Source organism: Delphinapterus leucas, chromosome 19 (genome assembly GCF_059928025.1).
Source record: "Delphinapterus leucas isolate spDelLeu-1000000601 "Yukka" chromosome 19, BTC_Dleu_Yukka2, whole genome shotgun sequence".
Taxonomy (NCBI): domain Eukaryota; kingdom Metazoa; phylum Chordata; class Mammalia; order Artiodactyla; family Monodontidae; genus Delphinapterus; species Delphinapterus leucas.
Genome location: NC_143147.1, coordinates 24,880,724 through 24,888,014, shown reverse-complemented (window position 1 = coordinate 24,888,014; position 7,291 = coordinate 24,880,724). Strand labels below are relative to the sequence as shown.

At 35.5% G+C, this 7,291-nt stretch overlaps 1 protein-coding gene across 9 annotated transcripts in view; it reads right to left on the bottom strand.

Moving 5' to 3' along the window:
* RHOT1 (ras homolog family member T1) overlaps positions 1 to 7,291 on the bottom strand; it is an 83,525-nt gene that overhangs the window by 24,763 nt on the left and 51,471 nt on the right. The window contains exon 21 of one of the 9 annotated variants that reach the window (XM_089900785.1): positions 1,235 to 1,378. The exons of the other annotated variants lie outside the window; for them this stretch is intronic. Coding sequence (XP_089756911.1) covers positions 1,235 to 1,378 — 144 coding nt within the window. The remainder of the gene's footprint in view (positions 1 to 1,234; positions 1,379 to 7,291) is intronic. 9 annotated transcript variants of the gene reach the window in all.

Below are 7,291 nucleotides of genomic sequence, written 5' to 3'. Positions count from 1 at the left end.
ATAATTAGTTACTATTTGGGAGTAAACAACATCCAAAATGTTATAAATTTTCTTCACATGGGAAACGGAGAACTTAGACAAATCAACCTGCCACTTTTTAAAACCAGTATGGTCCTTCAAAATGGGAGGTAAGACTGAGACCTCACAATTTTAAGAGTCAATTTCATGGAACTTAATGTGCAATCTCCTGTCCCCAGGAACCAAAAGCTATCTTGTAAGCAGTTAAGTGACAAGTGACAATACTTTTCTAAGAGCAATGCTTAAAATCAACTTTGGAAACACTGAGTCCCATAAAAATTTACCCAAAAAACCCCAAAGGGGTGGGGGAAGATTTACAAGTTTGCATTAATTTGGTTACTGCTGATTAAAGAAAGAAGAAGAAAAAAACAAACAGACGAACCAAACCCTGGTATCAGACAGGCAGTGACATTGGTACCAACTAAAGGACATGATGTAACATGATGGACTGAAAGGTAAATGACATAAAAGAAGCCATATTATGCATGACAAGAACAGGGACAGCCTGTATCACAAACTGAGTTTGTGAGCATGCTCAGTTAATAACACTGCTAAGCACCCCCAAGGGTCTCAAGTATGACAGCTTACCATGAAGAGGATACAGCTTTAAAGCAAAGGTTGGAACATTTTATTCAGCGTCACTGAAGTTTTAGTTAAGTGAACACAATTGAGGTGATGCAGAAAACTTACAGAATTAAGAGCTTAGAGAGACTGTCTAGTTTAGGTTATTTCACAACTAAATTAAACAAACAGAGTTGAAGCAAGAGTCAGACATCATTAAAAGACCAAGACACTGACATATGCAAAAGAGTTAAGAGCCAAAAATCTATAAATTATACAAAACTACTGTCTCAGTAATAGTCAAAGAGAGAACAATCAGATTAGTTATCACAAAATGCAATCTGTACATCCCTAAGAAACAAGTTTACAATACAAGCAAAGTGCTCCATGCTTATCACTATGGTAAAACAACACAAAGCACTCCAACTTATCTTACCCAGTTTCTATTAAAAAAAAAAAGTCACTCCTTAAATAATTATTATTTTACAAAGCAAAGTGATAACACAGGTTCATGCCACCTTGCAAGTTAGTTCTTCCAACAGGTGATGTTTCATTTTTTTAAAAAAACAGTTAGGGAAGAAAATACTTAGGTGTTTAGTTTTTCCACTTGGAAAAACTCCAACAAAGGCAACCCGCTGGTTGTGGGAAATGTTACCTGGCTTCAAGAAAAAGTGGACCATGAGATGACTCCACGAAGATGGAATCTTCTACAGAGCTGATGGCATGCACCTGGTGAATAATACTGCCTTCGTCGTCTGCTAACAGCACGGCACCCCACTCAGCTACCCGGGCTCTTAACCTTTTATACACATGCACACAGTTTGCAGTTCACAGCACAGCTCACAAAAGAAGGGGACTGAAAGTAATATCTCTCAATTAAACATCCCACACATAAACTGAGTTGCCACCCTACATGATGCATCTCATGCTTTCTATATTTAAAATAAAGTTATTCTATAGAAAATTGCCAAACTTAAAAAAATCTATCTATATATACTCTTTTAAAACACTCACATACCAGGCAGGAAACCTAAGGCTGTTATATACGTTCTCTATGTATCTCCCAGAGGCTGGTCTTGGTATATCTGAAACACTAAGAGAAGCCCTTGAAACCAATACCATAAGCAGTACCTGACAATATGCGGTGACTATAAGTATTTACCTAAAATGAGGCTAACAACTATTAGTCATGAAGTTTAGAAATGCTTCTAGTTTCTGACTACTAAAAACTACAAACATACATCTGTAAAAAAAAAAAAACAAAAACTGAGTAAAACATCCCAAACTCAGAGGCTGTCATGGCCCTATGATGAGAGTTTCAGAGTTTACAACTCCAAGTCAGCAGGGACGCACAGAACCTAAAGTGAGAACACAGGCTAAAAGTGCATTCGAGGTTTGCTTCAGATTTGGTCTCTCTGTGATTTTCATGCATCTTCACTAATGGAGAATATTTTTACGCTTAGTTTTTAATTTAGGGGAAAAGGGGGTTAGGATTAATATTAGCTATAATGACATTAAAATCAGTCAAAATGATTTCTCATCAATATTCTTCACATATGGAAACTGTTAACACAGCTTAGCTCCCTTTGTTGAATTTTGAGAAAGTATTACCATTCATGAAATAATATATTCTAACTGACTTTATTGCTTAGTTTTCTTTTGCATTTCAAGACAGTAATTATTACTTTCCCTAAGCTATAGTATAGTCTTCAATAGGCAAAACAGTGGTTCATATTTATAGATGGAAAACAATACAGATACATGTTCAATATACAGCTAGTTTAAAACTCAAGGCAACCACAGACTCATAAAATATATTTCAATGACTCTACCGATGTTATAGTAGTTGTTTAACATACTTTTAGACATGGAAAACTACTTTTAGACAGAAAGCTACTTAGAGAATTATTTTATGTCTTTACCATATGCATTTAAAAGCTACAGCACCAGGCTCTATTTACAAAAGAGAACGCATTTATAACAGATGGCACATTTGCAGTGCCTGCCTAACTGACAACACCTGAATGGAGAACAGTGCAATCTTAATTGTAAGTATTAAGAACTGAGCCATGTTTGTCATTTCAGATCTCAAGCAGAAGCAGAGTAACAGTTTCATAAGGCTGCTTCCTAGTTCATGCCTATAAACTCAAGCAAAAGGAATGCTTCCACAATTCAAAAGTTTAATTCTTGCCAAATGATTCACATAAAATACCTCAGAATAAATTTTAATATCTTACTGCATATTTTTTCTTAAGTTTTTTTTGACTATTAAAAAAGTAATACAGGGAGTTCCCTGGTGGCACAGAGGTTAAAATCCCGCTTGCCAATGCAGGGGACACAGGTTCGAGCCCTGGTCTGGAAAGATCCCACATGCTGCGGAGCAACTAAGCCCACAAGCCACAACTACTGAGCCTGAGTGCCACAACTACTGAAGCCCGTGTGCCTAGAGCCCGTGCTCTGCAACAAAGAGAATCCACTGCAATGAAAAGCCTGTGCACCGCAAGGAAGAGTAGCCCCTGCTTGCCGCAACCAGAGATAGCCTGCGTGCAGCAATGAAGACCCAACGCAGCCAAAAATAAATAAATAAATAAATTTATATTAAAAAAGTTATACAAGCACACTATATGAGGAAAATAAAAGAAGGAAGGAACAAAATCACCTAGAATCACCTGAGGCAACTAATTAAAATTTGGGGTATTTCCTTTTAAACTTTTTCTATGTATTTCTAACATAGCTACAAACACAATGTGTATAATTTATATACTTTTATATCTTTTAAAAATATTATATAGGCACTTTTACATAAATTATAGAGACATCATTTTAAATAGCTGCTTTATATTCCTACTGGTGGCTGTCACCATTTACAGGTGACGGTAACTAAAGTGATGAATACCTTTCTACGTTAAGATTTTTCGCTATATTTAAAATAGTTTCCTTAAGATAGACTACCCCAAAATGAATATTACAGGGTCAAAAATGTGTGTGTGTGTATGTATAAAAAGGTTCTTTTTTTCCAATCTACTGATATATCAGAATCACACATTTCCCTACTCTACGCAGAATAAAATAATTTAGGTTCAGCAGTATCTCTTTTTAGAACATAAGAAAGAACGACTAAATGCTAAAATATAACCTTAAAAAATCGTGTGAAGCTTGTCACAGCTTTCGAGTTCTTAGGTAGAAAATTCCTGTGGACTGGATGCTGGCTTCCTGTTTTAGAAGTGCTGAGGGCCCAGATGTCGATTAGATGACAAGTGCTTTTTTTTTTTTTTTGCGGTACGCGGGCCTCTCAGTGTTGTGGCCTCTCCCGTTGCGGAGCACAGGCTCCGGACGCGCAGGCCCAGCGGCCATGGCTCATGGGCCCAGCCGCTCCGCGGCATGTGGGATCTTCCTGGACCAGGGAACGAACCCGTGACCCCTGCATCAGCAGGCGGACTCTCAACCACTGCGCCACCAGGGAAGCCAAACAAGCGCTTTTTGACACAAGTGTGGGAGCAAACCAACAGGTTTGGACCTGGGTATTACTAAGGCTGCTACTTAACAAGGCAGAGAGAAGATAATGTTTCAAAATTCAGGCAATAAAGAGGCACATTAAAAACTTTGTGTGAAGGTCACATAGGCATATAACAACAGACAAAAATTCCTATGTACCTTTGCACAGAATGCCTTAAAGAAGGCATACAAAATGCTTTGATTAACTACAATTTATGGTAAATATAAGAACATGAACTAAAATCTTTATTGGTTCAGTGTATTTAACCAATAATAAAGGGAATGTTATCCTCTCCCTGCTTTTTGTTTCTGCCACCTGGTGAAGTATTTTTTCATATTTACCTCCAATAATAATGCCATTACTGCTAATAATAATTTTAACAATGACAATTCTAATTGAACTAGTAGGCATGAAACATTTTAATAAGCTATTTCTCGAAATAGGTTAAGAAATAAAACCACAGTGTCCAACAAAGATGAACTATAACACAAATCATACGAAAGCTGTTAACTGAGCATGCCTAAACAGTAACATACTTAGGAAAAGGACATAGGTGTGCATCAATGTCAAGAAATGCTTCACCAAGCATTAGAAGAATAAAAATTCATGGATGATTGTAGATACATGGGAAACACATAATGTCTTCTACATGTTAACTACAGATACTTAAAGGTCAGAATAGGCAAACTCCATCCTGTTGTGTCCTTTAATATACTAAACCAAATGGCAAAAATTTTTTAATTTATAAGCAGCAGCAGCTTACTTGAAGAGAATCTATAACACAAGCTCTCATATAATTTTAAACGTATGACTATGTATATGTATCCAAATTCAAAGAAAAGCCTTGTAAGGACCTTTCATATGAACACAGAAGTTTCATATGAAATTAAAACAGAGGATGCACTTCCTTAAAATACAATATTTTACTGTAACGTAATATCCTGAGAACTCTTACATTCCCTACAGAATCTCTATAGCATTAAGATTTCTACGAAACTATCCTCTTCATAAAGCAATCCTGTGAAAAGACAGTTCATTTTAGCGTGACAACAGTGAAGTCCTTTCTTCAAAAACAGGGCTCCTATATTAAGTAACATGATTTCAAACAATGTGAAGGAGGAACTTAGGTGATTATTAAAGTAATATGGGCAAATGAAGTGAGTCGTTAAAGAACAGATTAAAATAAATGTCACATATATCCAATTTTTAAAAATACATTAATAAACAGGATAAAAAATACAATGGGTATGATGACTTGTCCATCATACCTTTGCGTCTCGGTAAATACTCAGTGTGAACTACACATTTTGTTGCTAAAGTAAGATGCTGTTACCAAACTTAAGAAGTAACATGAACAAATAACCTATACGGCTAATCCAAGTACTAAAATGTGGTGAAAGAAATACTAAAACCAAGATATGCATCAGAGAAAACCACACCAAAATAATAAATCGTAAAATAAACAATTTGATTAAATTATAGGTTAGGAAAAATGGGAGGATTATACACTGAAACACAGCTGGGAAACGGCTCAAGAGGAGTTAAAAAATGACTAAGTGGCACAGGCAAACAAATGAAAATGAACACCTAAAGGAAGGGACAAATTAAAGTGCACACACACTACAGTACAGTGACATCCTCATGCAAAGCAGGAGTGTTCTAAAGTCAGAATAATAAATACTTAATAAACTAAAATCCTGGGTAGTTCAAACCAACAATCAAGCCCACTCCTACATAATCATTTTAACACCTTCAGATTTAAGAGGTATTTATAATTAAAATATAATCAAAAGGTACTTTTCTCCAATAACATGATTTTCACTATTTGAAATGAAAGCATTGCCAGAGACTAAAATCACCTGGCCACAGGTTAATAATCTTCCAAATGTATTTAAATTCAAATAATTCCAGCTATTCATAAATTATTCCAAAGAAAAACATAAACCTATCCAGATCTAAAGGCTGAGACCATAATTACCAAAGAACAAAGTCACACGTCAGCTATGTAGTTAAACACTTCTCTCACATGTTGAATATACATTCAATTAAACTGGAAAGAAAAAAATTTTTATTACTACTTTCTACTTAAAATACATAGTGTCAGTAAATAAGCTAAAAAAATAAAGACAATCTTTTCTGGTCAAAAACAGATGGGGAAAAATGGACAATTTCAGAAATGTTGGAACTGTTGAAATTGCGTAAGAATAAATTAATTAATTTGGCATAGATCCTCTCATGATCAGGTTACAGCATTTCCTTTGCTAGCATAGGGCACTAAGGTCACTGAAAATATAACCAAAAGTTAAAAAAAAAATTTAACACAATATTTAGAAAGGTATTTAAACACAGGTCTGTATCTTCTTCATCTTGATATTTTGCCCCAGCTCACAGCAGGATCCTATCTAAAGCAGGTACTTAAGTATTTGGATGAATAAATCAAAGTGGTAGGAGGATGACATAAGGGGAGAACGTGGCACCAAACATGTATTATCTCTGGAAGTAGTTTCTACTTTGGTGATCAAAATTTTTACAAGCATGCTAAAACAATGTACTAATTTGAGACCAACATGTATGTACCAATATTTGTCTATTAATTTCTTTGCAGACATTTTACAAAACTTTTCGGTTAAATAAAAAATTTTAAACTGCTCATTTATACTTCTAAATCAAACGCTAGGCACAGCAGATTTCTAAAATGAGAAGACTTAAGACTTACTGTTGAGTGAGAATCGTCCCTATTGAATTACAGTGAAAAATTCTTATATGACTTTTACTCAATTAGTGAATCCTTTCTCTGTTTATGTAACATTAAGATACACCTAGCACAGCAAACCAGTGGTGACCAACCACCAAAAGGTTGCCAAAACCCAAGACACGGTAGGGAAAGTGGTTCCATTCTCACCCCACCAACCCCATTACTTTTTCAAGTTATTAAAGAGAAAGGAGTAAAACTGTATGTGGAGGTGTTTGTAAGAGACATTTTCCTTCCTCAGGTGCACCTTTTTCTGGCCTGCATTTTCACAACTTTAGGCTATGTCTTAAGACTGAAGGTGCAAACTGGTGGCCTGTAAACATGCTTTCTTTGTTCTGATTAGTACTTCAGATTTTTAAAATTTAATTGCCTTTACTTAAATATCAGGAAATTTTACCTAAAAAATCCTGACTTCTAGTGTCTCAGAGAATCAGAAGTCCTGGCGATACCACGCTTGCACAATA